Here is a 17,288-nt window from a genome sequence, read left to right on the forward strand (position 1 = left end):
GACTCTAATACTCTAAACCCTCTAATACTGCACTCCAGACACAGTGGATAACAACCCACTGCCCCTACAGCCCCAAAGCCTAATATGTGGGATTGGGGCTACCTTTACCTTTACTTACTGTTTCAAGTTTCAAGTTTATTTATTTAACCAGGATATAACTCAGATCTACCGATCTGCTTTTCAGTTATTCCTGGGAACTCAAGCCAAGGTACATTTAAAAATACAGTATATCACAGAGAAAAAATCACAATGACGTTACATTACATCACAATCAATTACATATAAATCACAGTGTGCACTGCTACAGTTACAGTCACATTCAGTAAACCGGTCTGGTTTTGAACACGGACGTTGATGTTATTTGCCGTTTGTCAACAGCTAGTCTGTTCCACACTAGTGGCCCTTGATATTGCAAACTCCCTTTGAATGTTTCCAGGTTTGCCTTTGGAGTGTCCAGCATGTAAGGGTCGAAACTGAGGAGCTGTTTCATGGCAGTGCGTGTGCGAACTCTGAACACTGGGGGTGATAGCCATTTAAACATATTTGTCATGTAGGCAGGAGCTTTGTGGCGAACTGCCTTCTGTACAGCTACTAGCGTACTCACTTTTACCCTATCAGCCAGTGGTACCAAACCAGCCTCAGCTAGCAGGGTTTCTGTAGGAACACGATCTTTGAGTGTTCGCCCTGTGATAATCCTGGCTGCACGATTTAACAATCTAGACAATTGCAGTGTCTTTGATTTGTTACAGTGTAAAAGCGATAGTAACCATGAGGTATCACAATAATCTAGGTGTGTGTATAACAAGGTACAACACATGACTTGAAGAATCTCCTTAGTAACAAAGGGTTTAGCCCGGCTTAAGGCACTAAGGCCAGCAAGGAGCTTCTTTACAACTCTCTCGGCATGTCCTGACCAGGTTAGAGAGGAATCCATAGTGACACCTAAATATGTAAAAAGGTTAACCTGTTCGAACGAGTTAGACCCATCAGTTACAGTGATGTTCTTTCCTGCATGCCGCAGTTTCTGAGGTGTTCCAAAAACCATGGATTTAGTTTTGTCAGGATGAAGTGATAGCATGTTTTCAATAAACCAGTTGGCTACCGATTTCATATCCTGTGAAACAATTTCCTCACATTCCTTTGACAGGCTTGCCGAGTAGTAAATCACTGTGTCGTCGGCATACATATGGAGTTTACACTTCTGCACAACTTGTGGTAGATCGTTTACATATAAACTGAATAACAAGGGTCCTAAGACACTCCCTTGCGGGACACCACATGTGACACGTTTTAGCGTAGACTGCTTGTTCTGTATATCTACGTGTTGAAAACGGTCTGTGAGGTATGACCTGAACCAGTTTGTCGCGCCGTTGTCGAAACCCATCTTCTGAAGTTTTCCCAGGAGGATTTGGTGGTTGACTGTATCAAACGCTTTCCTTAGGTCAAGGAAAAGTAAATCTGTAAACTTTAAGATAAGGTAGTCCTTAACAATCTTTTTACAACCTTTCCAGATCCTGGTGCAAAACCCAGCAGAGAATGAGGATATGAGTGAAAGAAAGTGCATCTGTGTTGGTAGTTATTGTTTAGAGTTAAAACTTGAGATCCAACACAAAAAGTTCTCTCACCTAGAGCTTTTGACCAGTTACTCTGGTCTTACTCAGTAGACTGACCCAGTGAGGCTTGTCACGTGGCTTCACCCTTCATTGTCTATCATTGACATCGTCTACCAGATACCTTTGACCCAGTGTTGACGTCACACTTCAAAGAAGCCACGTGACAAGCCTCACTGGGTCAGTCTACTGAGGAAGACCAGAGTGACTGGTCAAAAGCTCTAGGTGAGAGAACTTTTTGTGTTGGATCTCAAGTTTTAACTCGAAACAGATAATGTTACATGTTTGTTTCAAATTGTTTGTTTAGATCCTGGTGCGAAACCTGCAGAGAGTGAGGATAATGTTACATGTTTATTTGTTTGTTTGTTTGTTTGTTTGTTTGTTTAGATCCTGGTGCGAAACCCGCAGAGAGTGAGGATAATGTTACATGTTTGTTTGTTTGTTTGTTTGTTTGTTTAGATCCTGGTACGTAACCTGCAGAGAGTGAGCCGGCTGGTGATGGCTGTGGTGAACACCGGCAGGTTCGTCAAGAGCTGCTTCGAGTGGGAGTCAAAAACTCGCAGCATCACGGCTTTTATTGTGAGTCTCATCTTAACATGTCCTAATCTATCTGTTATGTAAGCCGTGCTGCCCCATACCATGAAATTGCAACATTATGTAACCCAACACCAGTCACCATGGTGACAGATGTCAACAAATCATGTCATTGGGCAGGTCTGAGGTTAGTGTTTGGAACAGAAGAGGAAGAAACTGAGTAAAAACAATGTTTTCCTTCGGTAGACATAAATATGATGTTGTCCTCAGATGTATGTGTTGATGGTGTGGAACTTTGAGCTGTACATGTTAACCTGACAGTTGTGTTGTAACCCTGAGTTGTTACAGCTGACAGGTGTGTTGTTACAACTGACAGGTGTGTTGTAATGTTGAGTTGTAAACCTGACAGATGTGTTGTTACAGCTGACAGTTGTGTTGTGTTGTTATAGATGTATGTCCTGATGGTGTGGAACTTTGAGCTGTACATGTTGCCGCTGGTCCTGCTTAGCATCTTCTTCAAGTACTACATCGTTCGCTCCGTCATGGAGGGCAGGACAGACCAACAGGAGGTAAGGACTGGCATATCCAGATCCGCGCTTTATCCAGAACCATGCTGTATCCAGAAACGTGATTTATCCAGAACCATGCTTTATCCAGAACCATGCTTTATCCAGAACCATGCTTTATCCAGAACCATGCTTTATCCAGAACCATGCTTTATCCAGAATCATGCTTTATCCAGAACTGTGATTTATCCAGAACCGTGATTTATCCAGAACCACACTCAGGGACAGATCTGGATAGTCCATGTGATCCAGAACTGTGGCTGAGGCAAGGTTCTAGGATTTGCGGAGACTATATCCAGAACCGTTCCTGATCCTAACCCTGCCCCATACTGGCATAGAACTAGAGACATGTAGGCACGGTTCATGATAAGTGTGTGCCAAAAGATTTTTATTCGATAGAAGGTCACCTCAAAACCAGTGTTCTAAGCCACTCAAGGTTTGAGTTACTAGTACTTAGAATAATATGCACGCTGTTAGCATCGTAACAGTTGCAATCTACTTGATGTAGTTAGAAATGAGTTACACTTCACAGAAATCTGACATCCTTGTTCCTGACCTGTATGTTTACCTGTTGTCTCACCTGTATGTTTACCTGTTGTCTCACCTGTGTTTACCTGTTGTCTCACCTGTCTGTTCTTCAGGAGGCAGAGGAGGAGGAGCAAGATGAGGATGAGGATGATGAGGAGAGGGGGAAGGTATGGCAGAAACTCTTCTCTTACCTTAACTCTGTTCATGCTTACCCAAGTACACAAACTCCCATGGTGTAACTTATAACAGCCGTGTCTTAATTAACCATGCAGAGATACTGGTTCAGTTACTCTCCAGACTTATGTTCCAACACCACTGTAGGTACACAAACTCTCATGTTGTAACTTACAACCGGTGTCATTTTGCTTATAGTATATTATACTCCTACGTGTATCTTCTGACAACCCTTACCTTATGTCAAAGCAAAGGGTTTTCCCTGCTGATTCAGAATTGTTCTGATGAAATAAATCTGTTTTGTTTCACTTAATGAGAATTTGTGCTTGACTAAGTGAATGTATCACCTTCAGGAGAAGAGTAAGAGTTTTAGGGAAATGATCCAGGACGTTTGAATGTTATTTCCCCTATAAAAATTTGAAGTTGTGCTTGACTGTTTTGATTTCTTGCAGCAAAAGTTGTGTTTGTAATGAATGATTGACTGGATGTTATTTCCTACAGGAGAAGAGTAAGAGTTTTAAGAAGTTGTGCTGTACTGTAGTTTTGAATGTTGTGTCTAGTAGAAGTTGTGATTGACTGTTTGAATGTTTCCCCTTCAGGAGAAAAGTAAGAGTTTTAAAGAGAAACTTCAGGCGATCCAGGATGTTTGTCAGACGGTTCAGAACGGGCTGGACGATGTGGCAAGTCTGGGCGAGAGTGTCAAAAAGTAAGGAACAGAGATTTGTTCTTTTTGAATGTACTCACTGACAGTCAATAGCAGGAAAAATGCATTTATCACTCAATGTCTTCAAGTTTTTTCCTAGGGGTTGTTTCTGTGTTTTTAGTGCTTTGGATGTCTTCCAAAATGTGTATATTATTATTTAATGGACAGTTTTTGTGTTTTGGTTGTATAAGTTTGTGTGTTATAGGGAAAAGATTGTAACATTCTGTGTCTTTAGTGCATTTAACTGGACGGTTGTGTAGGTTGATTGTTAGTTTGTTTGTATTATTACCAGTAGGTTGATAGTTTTTTGGTTGTTTTCAGTGCGTTTAACTGGACGATTCTGTGTGTATGTAGGTTGATTATTAGTTTTGTTGTTTTCAGTGCGTTTAACTTGATGGTTTTGTTTGTGTTTATTTCAGTGCGTTTAACTGGATGGTTGTGTTTGTGTGTTTTATCTGTAGGTTGATTGTTAGTTTGTGTGTTAGGTTGATTACTTTGGGATTATTGATTGAGTTTTGTGTTCATTTCAGTGCGTTTAACTGGACGGTTTTGTTTGTGTATTTTAACTGTAGGTTGACTGTTAGTTTGTATCATTACCTGTAGGTTGACAGTTTTTTTTTTGTTTTCAGTGCGTTTAACTGGACGGTTCCGTTCCTGTCGTGGCTGGCTGTCATCACGCTGGCCATCGCCACCGTCGTTCTGTACTTCATCCCTCTCAGATACCTAGTCCTGGTCTGGGGTAAGTACACAAACAAACAAACAAAAAAAACAAAAAAACAACTGATACCTGGTCCTGGTCTGGGGTAAGTAAACAAACAAACAAACAAACAACAGATACCTGGTCCTGGTTTGGGGGAAGTACACAAACAAACAAACAAACAACAAACAACAGGTACCTGGTCCTGGTCTGGGGTAAGTAAACAAACAATTCAATTCAATTCAATTCAATTCAATTCAATTCAGTCTTTATTAAACAACTCGCAGACTTAAGTCTGAATTGTGTTGCTCATTACAATATTCGGGAAACGTTAATAAGATTACAGACAATTATCTTAAGTAAAATGCGCTTTCATTTACAAATATAATACATTACATAACATTACAAATTAAAATATATCATAAAACACAGAAGAGAAGACGTCTGTGCCACTGCGTCACTCAGTGTATAAGGTACTGCAGACACGACAGATAAGTGAAGTCTGAGCGCAAGTACTATATTCATTACTTGGCATTTAACAGTTCAACTAAAAACGGAATTGGTGAGTTCTTGTGACGTGCAGACCGACAGAGTGGAACATCAAATTTATTAGCATTACGTGTACTTCTACCGGAAATGTTCTGTCTCAGCGGGGGCAACCAATCACGGAACTCAGAGTTCAGCAGGGATTCTGCAAATGCCCTACAAAGTTCACGACGTCGGTCAGCAAGGGAGCTGAGGTTCAGGGTTGTCAGTGCCATGTTATAGCTCGAATACTGTGATCCCAAGATGATTTTACAGGCCCTCGTCTGGATCCGTTCTAGAGTCTTAGATTGTTTAGTGGTCAAGGCCGGATGCCACACGGGCACTGCGTATTCCAGTAAAGGGCGCACGTACACGGTGTAGACAGACACCAGGTCAGGAACTGACACACCGAATCTTTTCAGCCTCCGTACCATGTAGAGTCTCCTATTTGAGGATTTCACCATACTGTCCACTTGCTGGTCCCATTTCAGATTGTTTTGAATCGTCAGGCCGAGAACCTTGATGCATGTCACGGTTACCAGCAAACAAACAAACAAACAACAGATACCTGGTCCTGGTTTGGGGGAAGTACACAAACAAACAAACAAACAAACAAACAACAAACAACAGGTACCTGGTCCTGGTCTGGGGTAAGTGCACAAACAAACAAACAAACAAACAAACAACAGATACCTGGTCCTGGTCTGGGGGAAGTACACAAACAAACAAACAACAGATACCTGGTCTGGGGGAAGTACACAAACAAACAAACAAACAAACAACAGATACCTGGTCTGGGGGAAGTACACAAACAAACAAACAAACAACAGATACCTGGTCCTGGTCTGGGGGAAGTACACAAACAAACAAACAAACAAACAACAGATACCTGGTCCTGGTCTGGGGGAAGCTCACAAACAAACAAACAAACAAACAACAGATACCTGGTCCTGGTCTGGGGGAAGTACACAAACAAACAAACAAACAACAGATACCTGGTCCTGGTCTGGGGGAAGTACACAAACAAACAAACAAACAAACAACAGATACCTGGTCTGGGGGAAGTACACAAACAAACAAACAAACAAACAAACAACAGATACCTGGTCCTGGTCTGGGGGAAGTACACAAACAAACAAACAAACAACAGATACCTGGTCCTGGTTTATAAAGTTTATAAAGAAGCTGAATGCCTGAACCATTTTGTAGGATCTGTGCTAAACTGTTCATTGTCCAATTATGAGGGTTAACGTTAGCCCTTTATAATAGCCTCTGGCTAGTTGGGCAGTCCTGGCTGTACATGTACATATCTGTTTATACAGTTTAATAAATCGAATCCAGACTCCAAGCTAACCCTGGTCCCCTTCCCCCTCGCAGGTATCAACAAGTTTACAAAGAAGCTGCGGAACCCGAACGCCATTCCCAACAACGAGCTCGTCGACTTCCTGTCCAGGGTGCCGTCAGACGAGGAACTGGTACGTCAGCTTTTTTTTTCTCCTTCGACCATCATTTAACCTTGAAACCTTTAACCTTTGATGTGTGAGTATTGTTCCATTGTAGCATACTCAGTGTACAAAATACTTTTTTGAACCAGGCTGCCCAGTGGGCTACCTATGGCAAAAATTAGGTTGCCCATCAGAATTTTACGTTGCTACTTTCCTCAAATTAAGTAATGTTACATACATAAGCCTTTGACGATATTTTTAACAGCCTTTAGTTAACTGATACTAGTAATAGCTATTAATACCTAAAATTAAAAAGCATCTGTGGGATACAGTGGAGCAAGCCAAGTGGGCATAATTTCGTGGGGGGGGCATTCTTAAAATTCAGGTAGCACACTGGGCTACTTCAAAAATAGGTTGCCCCAAGTAAAATTTGGTTGCCCGGGGCAACTGGGCAACCAGGTATTTTGCATGCTGATACTGGTATCCTACTTTCAGTTTTCCAGCCACAACGCTAGAAACACATGCAGGGTTTGTTGAATGCCACAATGCCAGTTTTCTTCATGCCAACAAAAGTAAAAAGTCTAATTTTGTCGCTTGTTTTCTTCTCCCCAGATCGAGTATAAGGAGTTGAAGTCTGAAGACACCCAACAACTTTCCCCCAAGAAGAAAAAGACCAGCTGATGAGTCTTTAAGATGTCCGTTGAGAGCTTCTCTGCCAACTTGCACTGCTGCACGGTTTCCACGCCGCACAGTCGCTACACCATCGCTACACCATCGTTACATCAGTCGCTACATGCACCTGTATGTGGCTACACCAGTCGCTACACCAGATGCTACACCTGTCAATTCACCAGTTGTTACACCTGTATGTGGCTACACCAGTCGCAACACCGTCGTTACACCAGTCGCTACACCATTGTTACATCAGTCGCTACACCTGTATGTGGCTACACCAGTCACTACACCAGATGTTACACCTGTCAATTCACCAGTTGTTACACCTGTGGCAACACCAGTCGCTACATCTGTGGCTACACCATGCCAGTTGCTACACCTGTGTCACAAACTAACTGTTTCACTCCAGCTAAACACACCACTGACATCACACTGCCACTCTGGCTAAACACCTGATGGTGTTGGCCTGTACAATATTCATCTTGTAGCAGAGCATTCTTTTGGAAGAATGCCTGTTTTGTAACTGTTTTCTTTGTCTGACACATTTTGATGAAGGTTAGACATCCTGGTAATGAGATACACACAAGAAAACAGCTACTCAAACAACTCTTGCAACAGTTGCTTGTGTCACTGTTTTCTTGCGTTCTGCATCGAAACAAACTTTGCATGCCAAACCAGCATGTCTGTAGTCCAACTGCGTGCTAGACTGAGTTTTATCCATAGGCTAACTGCCTATACAAATGTATGTAGCACATTATGTAGCACATTATGTAGCACATATGTAGCACATTATGTAGCACATATGTAGCACATTATGTAGCACATTATGTAGCACATTATGTAGCACATATGTAGCACATTATGTAGCACATTATGTAGCCCATATGTAGCACATATGTAGCACATTATGTAGCACATATGTAGCCCATATGTAGCACATATGTAGCCCATATGTAGCACATATGTAGCACATATGTAGCACATATGTAGCACATATGTAGCCCACTAGTCTGTGTATTTGGCTTTACTGCAGTAAAAGTAACCCACTCTGTAAGTGCAGCAGTACAGGGTGGCCAGGATTGTTGCCGTTTGACATAAAATAGATAAAGTCTCTGTACAAACGACTTCTCAAATTTGTGAACTGTTTCAGAATTGATTATATTGACCAGACATGATTTTACGGCTAGGTTATATATTAAGTCTTACTATGAAAAAGCAATACGTGGCACCTATCACATAACCACAGTAACTGTGGACTGCATTGTTATAGTTAGTAGTGCAGCTATTTTGTAGGTAAGCTTGTTGTTGTCTGTGTCTAGATCTTATTTATTTTCAGTCCCGTTGAAGCATTTTGTGTGTAGGAAGATGAGAAGTATTTTAAGTGGTCTAAAAACGAAGGTTTGAGATTATTTGTGCCAGCTCTACTTCAAACACTTGCTCTATACACCATAAATTCCCACTTTAAACAACTGTACAATAACTGTACAGTAAGAATTTGAGCATTTGTATTAATAACGATTCAGTTCTCCTGCCACTAGTGTCCTCAGACCTGTTCTGCTGCTGCTTGTACCCCAAATAGCCTCTACCTCTTTCAGACGCTCGTTAATATGATAATTATTTTAAGCCTTATTTCTATATGGCAACCTGGAAATGCATCCTTTTATTTGCGATGATGCACATAGATAGACCTGTATTATGCAATGCAAAACATTTTATTTTAAAACTGTTTATTGTATGACTTACTAAGTTATTCATTTAAGTGTATAGAATTATTTTATTGTTAGATAGTAAGTGGCTGACGACAGTTGCAAACATATCTCTGTAGTCATTAATATGCAGCAGCTGTTGTTCAGCAAATTAGAAACTTGTCTGCAATAGTTTCATTATTTTTGTTACTTCATCCTGTAAAAATGACATGGCCACATCTCTACAATGCAAAAAATTTCTTCCAAAGACTTCCCGCGAAGTTTTCCAGCCTCTGACTGTAAATAAGTACCTCCTGGTGCGACCGGATGGTCGTTTCTCCGCCATCTCGTGTCCGTGTAAATAGAACGGGCTGGACGACAAATCTTCTGTACATTTTGACTGTTGCAAACTTTATGAAGGAAAAGCTGCATGAACAATGATTGATTAAAGCCAGTGGAGCTGTTTTTATTGTGACCTGATGTTTACATTCATGTACTACGTGGAAAAAATGGCCATGCTAAAGGGCTGCTGGCTCCTACTGACTTGGAATGTGTGTTACCCTAATCTCCAAGCAGATCCTAGGGTGGCAAAAGACTGTATCAAATTAGCCAGGCAGCATTCATTGCCCAGAGAGGGTCCATACATGTATGCCACACCTTTACAAGTTGCTCTCCCCCATACAAAAACACATATTATATTATACAACATCATATACAACATCAAAACTTACATGGTCAATAACAAGTAAAAAATACATAAATATAGAAGGTTTAGCATAATTCAAATATATCTAATAAGTAGTTATAATAATATATTGTGTTGATAAAATCTTGGGTACTGCCTGGCCAATTTGATACTGTCTTTTGCCACCCTAGCATCTGCTTGGAGATTATGTTACCCCACTGTTTTGGGTTTGGGAGAGGCACCGGCCAGATTTACATTTTCAAACTTGAGTGAAGGAAAAAGAGTGTAGCTTCCCTAACAGGCTGTACAACTGGGCCTCTTGGGGGATGCACTGTTTAATATTATAATGCGCTGTTTCTCTCTGGCATATCTCTTCTACTGGGTTCTTTTGTTGGCCCTTTGAGTGGATTTGCCACAAAGAAAAAAGCCTCCCCAAAACACCCAGTCGTAGAGACTTGTAAGTACGCCACTGATGATGGTCAGTTTTAACCGATAGGAATGTTTGATATATTATAGTTGTAGAAATTTTAATAAACTTGACTGTTATAAATGCAAAATGTCATGTTTCCAGAAGAGCCTTACCTAGTCCTGAGGTTCTGGACAGCCCTATATTGGAAGTTGACGTTTGTATCATAGTGAGGATTTCTCTCTTTAGAGGGAAACAATCCTCGAAAACTATCTTTCGACAGTGTTGGATAAACGGGACAGATTTTAAACGAGTGTCGTTTAACACCACTGTTTATAGAGTATTCGATCCATGAGGTTTCTAAAGCTACATGTTGAACCATGATGTCATTGCTCTTATATTGCTCCGTGGATTGTAGAACATTTACTACGAGAACCCGAGTTTTCTGTGTGTGTGTTTGTACTTGTCCTCGTCTGACCTTTGCATATGCAATAAATGTGATGAGATAATTAATGCCTTTCATATGCAAGAAATGAAATAAATTCTATCAGTTTCCAGTAACTTTGCCTGTGTCCCAAGTCTGCTTTATTTATAGTTATACTCAACATATACACATACGCACACACATACATACAAACCTGTCCTTGGTACTGAACACCTTCCACACATAGGCACATACACAACCACACACATACAAATGCTCTAGAATTACCACAGTTATCCATGTAGGATGTGGCGATCAAAGGAACCATAACTGACAAGAAATGAAATAAATTCTATCAGTTTCCACATACATACAAACCTGTCCTTGGTGCTGAACACCTTCCACCCACACACACTTAAGCACAACCACACACATGCAAATACACATATACACACACATAATCACACTGACACACACACAAATATACTAACCTGTCCTTGGTGCTGAACACCCTCCACACATAGGCACATACACGCACACATATGCACATACACAACCACACACAAATTCACATGCAACACACATACACACAGACCTGTCCTTGGTGCTGAACACCTTCCACCTACAGGCACAAACACACAAGCACATATACACAACACACACAAATACACAAGCAACACACACACAATCACACTGACACGCATATACAAATCTGTCCTTGGTGCTGAACACCTTCCACACAATCACACACATACACGCTTAAGCACATACACAACCACACACACTTACACATACAGGCCTTACACACAACACACATATATGTATACACAGACCTGTCCTTGGTGCTGAACACCTTCCACACACAGAAACAATCACACACATACATTTCCCCTGAAGCACTGCCACTATGTAACACAAAGAGAAAACACTCTGTTAAATGTATAACAGCCATGCATACATTGAGAACACATCTCACGTATTTGTTACAAATAAATGTTTATTACAAGGATAGTTGTCCATTTCATAACTTTCTCTGTACTCAAATCTACCAAAATTTACCCCGACTGCCTCTACAGGGAAGGTAGTACCCGATAGTCCCCTACCGAAATGATTAACACCAGTCTTACTAACATCTTTACTCCGTACCATTTTCTCTTTACATGTTCAGAAGCACTGGAAGAAGCTAGTAAGCTACTCTCCAAGCAGAGGTTTGGGTTAGGGGTTATTTTGAGCATGTTTTTAGACTTTTTTATCGGGGTTTCTTTTTTCGACTGGAATTTTTCTTTCCCCAACCCAACATCTGCCGGCAGTCGAAAGCATCAATGCGCTATAAACCTAATCACTTCAACACATCACATTCGTTCTGCAAGGAGGTGCGAACCAGACGCATGAATAGGCACAGTCAGCAGGAGGCGTGTGGTCCAATGAATGCCTTTCTGACTGGCTAGATGTGTGATAATCCACCACAGGAAAATGGATATCCCTAATGATAATTTGATGGTTCCTGGGGAGGAGCACTGTCACGTTTCCTGAATAGGTTTGCCCCGCCCCAGGGTGAGTGACGGCAGAGGTTGGGTTGGGTGAAACAAAAATTCCAGAGCAAAAAAGAAACCTGATAAAGAAGTCTAAAAACATGCTAAAAATAACCCAAACCTCTGCTTGGAGAGTACTAGTAAGCTACAACATAAAGTTACCGCTATTAAAACGTCCACATTAGAAAATACTGCAGTGTGGAACTAACAGCGATTCCCACTGCTGTAGAAAAAGGCACAATGGTTTAACGTCATATCATGACTCCAGTTACATTCTTCTGGGGATTTTAAGGGAACCAGTTCATCCTAGCACTCCATTGTTAGTGAATGGTCCCACCTTCTACTTACTAGTAATAATATTATCATTTTTTTTTTACTACCACAAATAATGCGGGTGCCTGTTACAAGTCTTGGGGCGAAGTCTGCAACATTATGGTTCCAACAGCAATGATCAACCTCAGGCCACGCCAATTTAATTTGTTGGTTCTCGGATTCCTCGGATTCTCGAAAGCTGTTTTAGCAGGAAGAAGGTTAAAGGAGCTACGTAGAGATTGAGATTCCCATCATTCTGTAGTAGCAGTAGTAGTAGTAGTTACATACAGGGCTGAAGTGTAGACTTGACAGGCAGGGTATTATAGGTAAGAAAGGGTTGATGCTGCCAAACTGAAGGTTGCAAACTGAAGGTAGCAAACGGAACGTAGCGAACACTGTCTGAAAATGAGTAAGTCCTGCTTCACTGTTTCCTGTCCTGCCGTTAAGGCCTGACCTTTGCCACACTGTGAGCTGCTGTATCATATCCAGAACTGTGCCTAGGTCTAGTTCTATGCCTGAATGGGTTTGGGTTAGGATCAGGCGCGGTTCTGGATAGTCTCTATTGTATCCAGAACTGTGCCTGTCTAGTTCTATGCCTGAATGGGTTAGGGCTAGGGTCAGGCGCGGTTCTGGATTCAGGAACATAGATTTGCCACAGGCACAGTTCTGGATACGCTTGGACTATCCAGAACTGTGCCTGAGCATAGTTCTGGATAAAGCATGGTTCTAGATAAAGCATGGTTCTGGATAAAGCATGGTTCTGGATAAAGCATGGTTCTGGATAAAGCATGGTTCTGGATAAAGCATGGTTCTGGATAAAGCACAGTTCTGGATACAACACTCTACATGTCTTTCAGCATTAACACTGGAATGTATCAGACATTGTTGCAGTGTCTGGATATACATACATGTAAGGCATGAAGTTAGTTGCAGTGAGGTACACCAAGTAGGACCATATCATATAAAGCTTGGTTCAAGCAACACCATTCTGAAAATATCTCAATCCAACAAAATGGGCAGTATATATTAAACAGTGTGTCCTATGATTTGTGAATTTTCATGATTCTATAACATTTTCCCAGCAAGTATCATGTAGGTCTTTCTCTTCAGTTTCAGAAGAAGGTTTAAAAGCAGCACATGTTATAAAGCCTCCTTCAAAAATGCTGCTAAAATGAATCTTTTTGAGCCAGCCTGCAGGGAAATTGAATTCTAAAATCTCTTTGAAGTAGCTTCCTCTTTACATCACCGAAGGTCTGATACTTTTTTTGCACATAATCACATGTAGGTCTGGTGGCTGGCATTTTCAAACTACATGATTTTTGCCAAATTTAACTTTCAAAGGGATATATTTAAATATTAGGCCACAGCAAGTAATTTTTATGGATCACATCAGCATGCACATTAATTTTCACCCTGATTTTTGTAAACTTAGCACATTAACGAGGTTGATGGTATCGAAATTCGAAAATGAAGGAATCCTGTTTTTTGTCCGCCTTGTTTTTTTTCTCCCTATCACATTAGATTTGGAGTCTATGGAGGATGTCATCCGTAAAATTTACTTGCTGTGGCCGTATGTGTGTATTGCAAAATTGTCCACCACTCCTACAAGACTGCATGTTGCACTAGACCAACAGAAATGCATTTTTTTAACACTGCACTTTGGATAAATATTATCACACTGCTGTATAAATTCCTTCCTGACAATTTACAAAAATTTTGTAAAAAAAAGTGTGTCGGACCAACGATTCTGTTTCACAGAAAAACTGAATGGCAACATAAAATGTCTCTAAGCTGCGCTGTTTGTTATTTAGAACTTCGATTTCTTCCAGTTTCAAGTCTAAAATATGCTGCCTTCTCGTGCATGTAGAATGTAACACATAGTCTTTTCAGTTCCACTGAAACATTGTACAAGCTGTTGCTCTCATGTTCACTGACTGCTGTTTTGGCAGGACGTTCCAAATGTCGGTGACCAAGATTCCAAGTCTTTCTGTCAATACTAGACAGATCATACAGTCTCCCTTCCAAAAATAGTTTCATCAGGTTGGTTTCATCAAGCATTGGATACAGGGGTTTTCTTCTGCCATTCAACCAATATTGTTTCTTATATTTTGTACCTTGCTTATGTTTCAGTGTCTTTCAGACGCCTTCCTCAGAGTTTCTGACTAGAGTTGGCAGTTTTGAACTCTAGTCAGAAGCTCTGAGGAAGGTGTCTGACAGATGCCGGAGCGTAAGTAAGGTACAAAATGTAAGGGACAATATTAACTGTGCAAAAAAAAAACCCTTGTATTCCATATCTCCTTGTTAACACCCCAAGCTTGCTGGTAAACACCCACGGTACATGTATGTAATTAGGGAAGTACTGGCATTACATACTGGTTTTCCCTTCTCATAGAGGGTAATTTTGAAATTCATAAAAGCAGGAAAGTACAAATATACAAAGTTATGGAAGCTAGTTCGGTGATCTGGCTATTTCCCCATATGTAAAACACTACACGTAGATGCCTCTATGCGGCTTCACCTTTTAGTATGGCAATTTTGCATAAATGTTCACTACTTACAAAAGGGTTAAATAATTACTTCTGAACGCCTCTTTTCTAACACCAGTAGAAATGACTAATCATAATGGACTTACAAGTCACTGTTTTCAAAAAGACACATAATATATAAAAATGATAACAAAGCATAACATGCATTTTTGTTAGAAACAGAATACTACAGACAATGTCTACATCTACACGTATACACAGTGCTATTCCCTTGCCCTGGCCATTGTTCAGAATACATGTACATCATAATAATATGTAGATAATAAACTTTGAAAGTTGTCAAGATGAGGACTCAATTGATATGGGATGAAACTGACACCATATTATTATGTCATGATTGTTAAAAGAAGGTACAACTTACAACATTGTATTTGGAAGGTAAAAAAAGTTGAGTGTAGGTTAGAGTTGAGAGGTCAGAGGCCAGAAGTCAGACCAGGACACTCCGAGAGGTTTCCAACTGTTGTAGAAGCCTCTTGAAGGAGGGCCTGGAGTCTGGGTTGATGTCCCAACACTGCTTCATCACACTGTAGATGTCCTCCGGGCAGCCTTCGGGAGGCTCCATTCTGTAACCTTTCTCCACATGTGCTACTACATCTGCTATGGGCTGGGGAGGGGAATAAGGGACATTTAGTCTGTACAGTGGCTTCCTACTGGGAGACATAGAGTGGGACGTCCTTATACTACACTTTTGTCCGTGCTAGAGAGAGACACTGGTCTCGCTGGGACTGCATTAATGTCCACTATGAGAGATAGGACATACTGGAGTAACTTTATCAAGTGTACCTCACCAGATTCATAATCCAGAGGCATGATGATGATGATAGTGACTGTGGCTCCACCCTATATATAACCTCCACATGTGCTACTACATCTGCTATCGGCTGAGGGGGGAATAAGGGACATTTAGATCCCGTTCATACCAGACTTTTAAAAACCGGTTTAAACCGCAAAATAATTAGCGGAGGATAACCCGGCTAAAACCCTTAGCGCTCATACCAGACTTTTCATAACCAGTATTGTAAAAATCCTGTCCGGTGAAAACTTAATCAGCCATGATTGCAGTTTGAATAACCGTTCCTCCCGCTCTTCCGATTGTTGTCCTTAACTATGCTGTCTTCAGGTTCTTTACCTTACTGCAGCACTGATCCTTTATCTTCGAGAAACCAATGATGTCCTTAGTGGAGAAACCAGGCTCATCCAACATTTCTGTTTGGGTAGAGCCCCCCCCCCCCCAGCTTTTTCGAATTCGGCGACACCTGCACTCTAAAAATAAGTATCAGGAGCGTCTCGTCCGCCGACCAGGTTGCGTATGCTGATTCCATCACGAAAAGGAGAGAAACCTTGGAAAAACAGTGCAAATGAACTCAAATTGGTCAAAACAACGCAATCAAAAAAGCTTGGAGGTCGCACACGGCCAGGATGCTGACCCCGTGACCCCGGAATTATGACGCAAAAACCGGTTCAATAAACCCTTAGCGTTCAGACACACCCTCAAAAACCCCTGAAAAACCACCTCCCGGGTTGGTTTTTGAAAATCGGATTTAAACCCCTAAAAACCGGTTGATTTGCGTTCACACTAGGTTAAATAAAAAACGGTTTTTGAAAAAACGGTTGAAACCGCTAAATATAAGTCTGGTATGAAAGGGCATTTAGTGTGACTCCACCCTATATATAACCCTTCCCTGCTATAGGCTAGGGTACTACACAAGAAAACAGTGACTCACCACTCTGGGGTATTACATGTACACAGTAAACTGTGACTCACCACTCTGGGGTATGGAGGTCTGCCGTAGGAGTAGAGCTCCCATAGCAAGATGCCAAAACTCCACACGTCTGATTTTGTAGAGAAATGCTGCACAGGAAAGAGCACAGTTTAAAAAAAAAATCATACTTTACATTGTGTGGACATCTTTTACTACTCTGGACAACAACCATCTGGCTACAAAGACCTGCAGTTCTATCTAAAATGTACTGGTGCTTGGAATAACGGCAGAATGCTCGACTTGGAACCAAGAGGTCCCAGGTTCCATTCCTGTCTTTCCTGTATTAATTTTGTTTCTATGTGTGGGACACAACACCAGCAACAGCAACAGCTGCCTGTGTTCCACGTGTATTGTGCTGTTGCAATTTTAATACATCAAATCAAATCAAAATCTATTTTACCATTATGGTATATATATATATATATATATATATATATATATATATATATATATATATATATATATATATATATATATA

General features: G+C 40.9%; 2 protein-coding genes across 4 annotated transcripts in view; one reads left to right on the top strand and one right to left on the bottom strand.

Annotated features, from left to right (window-relative positions):
- The window catches only part of LOC109463492 (multiple C2 and transmembrane domain-containing protein 1-like), a 52,317-nt gene extending 43,423 nt beyond the window's left edge, over positions 1-8,894 (top strand). The window contains exons 13-19 of the mRNA XM_019760327.1: positions 2,070-2,189; positions 2,594-2,713; positions 3,352-3,405; positions 4,012-4,118; positions 4,745-4,854; positions 6,715-6,812; positions 7,395-8,894. Coding sequence (XP_019615886.1) covers positions 2,070-2,189; positions 2,594-2,713; positions 3,352-3,405; positions 4,012-4,118; positions 4,745-4,854; positions 6,715-6,812; positions 7,395-7,463 — 678 coding nt within the window. The 3' untranslated portion in view covers positions 7,464-8,894. The remainder of the gene's footprint in view (positions 1-2,069; positions 2,190-2,593; positions 2,714-3,351; positions 3,406-4,011; positions 4,119-4,744; positions 4,855-6,714; positions 6,813-7,394) is intronic.
- Positions 8,895-13,237: 4,343 nt separating this feature from the next.
- The window catches only part of LOC109463528 (tyrosine-protein kinase CSK-like), a 17,575-nt gene continuing 13,524 nt past the window's right edge, over positions 13,238-17,288 (bottom strand). For 2 of the 3 annotated variants that reach the window (XM_019760367.1, XM_019760369.1), the window contains 2 exons: positions 16,813-16,899; positions 13,239-15,651 (listed from right to left, as the gene is read on the bottom strand). In XM_019760367.1, coding sequence (XP_019615926.1) covers positions 15,475-15,651; positions 16,813-16,899 — 264 coding nt within the window. In that variant the 3' untranslated portion in view covers positions 13,239-15,474. Of the gene's footprint in view, positions 15,652-16,812; positions 16,900-17,288 lie in introns of all 3 variants that reach the window. The other variant, XM_019760368.1, reaches the window with a different exon arrangement.

Source organism: Branchiostoma belcheri, unplaced genomic scaffold, assembly GCF_001625305.1.
Source record: "Branchiostoma belcheri isolate BF01 breed outbred unplaced genomic scaffold, Haploidv18h27 scaffold127, whole genome shotgun sequence".
Taxonomy (NCBI): Eukaryota; Metazoa; Chordata; class Leptocardii; order Amphioxiformes; family Branchiostomatidae; genus Branchiostoma; species Branchiostoma belcheri.